Here is a 2,500-nt window from a genome sequence, read left to right on the forward strand (position 1 = left end):
CTCAGCAGTTGATGCCCAGGCCGGTCCAGTGGTCCGGGACCATCAGGAAGTATTTGTCCATGGCCTCGCAGAAGCGCGCTCGGTACAGCTCCGGGGAGACGACGGTGGGCAGCTTCCCTGAACGACACAGAGACGGCGTTACAACCACAGACGACAACGGTTCGATTCTGGGACACGAGCCCCAAACTGAGACCAGATCTGGGTTTCATCGGTGGTTCAACGCGGCCCCGTCACGTCCCCTCAGCCCCGGGTGTTACGCAACAGCACCGTCACACGGAGGAGACGCAGAGACGCAGCTGCAGCGAGCACACACTCAGCAACACGTCACACTCTGTTTAAAGAAGGTGTTTCTCCGTCTGCATCATCTTTGATCCAGATCATCATCATTACTCTGGTTATTGCTCTGATATGATGCAAACTAACATTTACTCCGTGTGTTCACAGATGATGTGGAGGAGAAACCACAGTTACAGATGTATAAACTAAAATAAGTCGACTGAATATTTAATAACGGGTCATTTTTCAGTCAAACATGAAGCCGACGCACGAACGAACGAACACGGACTCATGATCAGATGTTTATAAAAGTGTGTCACAGAGTTGGTTTTTAATAAAAGTGTCTTTATTTATGCAGATCGTTCTTCTTCAGTGGTGAGTTTTACGTCCATCACTGCCTCCGACCCGCGGATGGATTCTCTTCCACCAAAAGCAGAACTGCAGTGCATTGTGGGTGATCTCCTCGCCCTCCGAGTTTCCATCTCACTAAGGGCGCCCTCCCACTGTGCCTCCGTCCCGTGCCCCGTGCTTTAGGGTCCTTGCCCCCCCCTCCAGGCCCGTTTGTACTCACACTACCTGGGCCTCGGAGAATGCTTCTTGCTGCCTATACGTCATCACGCCGTAACACGTCACACGCATTGATGACGTCATGGCGATGCGTGGCTTTGTTTCCAGATCTTTCCGTAGACCTCGGAGTTTTTGTGCGTCTTGTCGACTGTTTTTGAATCTTTTCATCGACCAAATCTGCAGTAAACACTCCACCTCCGCATCACACCAACGTGAACCTTTCACCGCCATTGTTTGAAATGTCCGCGCATGGTCCCTCCTTCTTTTTTCTACGTCCCAACAGGCGCACAGGAAATGACCTCAGAACCGCCGTAGGCCTCGTGCTCGTACACGTGCGCACGCTCGTGCTCGTACACGTGCAAACGTGCTTTACTAAAGCCCACCTCTCCCAAACGGGCCGTGGACGGCAAGCGTGCCGCTCCTAGACGTGGTACGGTTGCACTCACACTGGTCAAACGCACTGGGCTTGACCCGGCCCGGTTAACTTTAAAGTTAACTTTATTTTTCACATGATTGGAACGACCCTTAAGAGTGCGGCGGGACGTGAGCGTGGGGGTGTAGAACCACCTTTTGACGCAGCGGCGTGTGTGGACTCACCTTGACCTCCCAGGATTCCAGTGGATTTGACGACCATCTCCAGCCTCTTGTCCCAGGTGAACGTCCGGATGTAATCTGAGGGAGGAGCACAACCGTCACACGCACGCCACCGCAAACACACAGGAGATGCTCCAGGTCCCTCCGCTCACCTATGATCCCCACCACCAGCTGGTCGGTGGCGTCGTCGCGCCCCACCAGCAGAGAGTAGTCGATGATGAGGTGGCTGGACAGGAAGTAGGCGTCGCTGTGTATGGCGGCTCGCAGGATGGCCTTGCAGTGGGAGCGGATGTACAGCGGGTTGTCGTGGATCAGCTTCAGGAGGTTCTCGTCCAGCAGGACCACCTCGCAGCTCTCCTTCCCCGAGTCCGTCTTCACGTTACGGTTCCTCAGGGAACCTTTGAGGTCGAACACCTGCAGGGACGGAGGACGCATTTCAGGGGGACGCACATCAGGGGAGGAGGACGCACATCAGGGACGGAGGAGGACGCACATCAGGGGGAGGAGGACGCACGTCAGGGGAGGAGGACGCACGTCAGGGGGAGGAGGACGCACATCAGGGGGAGGAGGACGCACGTCAGGGGAGGAGGACGCACATCAGGGGGAGGAGGAGGACGCACATCAGGGGAGGAGGACGCACATCAGGGGGAGGAGGACGCACATCAGGGGAGGAGGAGGAGGACGCACTTCAGGGGAGGAGGAGGAGGACGCACATCAGGGGAGGAGGACGCATTTCAGGGGGAGGAGGAGGACGCACATCAGGGGAGGAGGAGGACGCACATCAGGGGGAGGAGGACGCACATCAGGGGGAGGAAGCACATCAGGGGGAGGAGGAGGACGCACATCAGGGGAGGAGGACGCACATCAGGGGGAGGAGGAGGACGCACATCAGGGGAGGACGCACATCAGGAGGAGGAGGCACATCAGGGGAGGAGGACGCACATCAGGGGGAGGAGGACGCACATCAGGAGGACGCACATCAGGGGAGGAGGAGGACGCACATCAGGGGGACGCACATCAGGGGGAGGAGGAGGCACATCAGGGGAGGAGGACGCACATCAGG

The 2,500-nt window shown here is 57.2% G+C and overlaps 1 protein-coding gene across 4 annotated transcripts in view; it reads right to left on the bottom strand.

Annotated features, from left to right (window-relative positions):
• Window positions 1-2,500, bottom strand: part of pikfyve (phosphoinositide kinase, FYVE finger containing) — a 40,738-nt gene that overhangs the window by 396 nt on the left and 37,842 nt on the right. For all 4 annotated transcript variants that reach the window (XM_083921215.1, XM_083921213.1, XM_083921214.1 and 1 more), the window contains 3 exons: window positions 1,590-1,851; window positions 1,441-1,515; window positions 1-117 (listed from right to left, as the gene is read on the bottom strand). The exon at window positions 1-117 is cut by the window's left edge and continues 396 nt beyond it. In XM_083921215.1, coding sequence (XP_083777341.1) covers window positions 2-117; window positions 1,441-1,515; window positions 1,590-1,851 — 453 coding nt within the window. In that variant the 3' untranslated portion in view covers window position 1. The remainder of the gene's footprint in view (window positions 118-1,440; window positions 1,516-1,589; window positions 1,852-2,500) is intronic.

The sequence above is a fragment of the Echiichthys vipera genome (assembly GCF_963691815.1).
Source record: "Echiichthys vipera genome assembly, chromosome: 10".
NCBI classification, from domain to species: Eukaryota; Metazoa; Chordata; class Actinopteri; order Perciformes; family Trachinidae; genus Echiichthys; species Echiichthys vipera.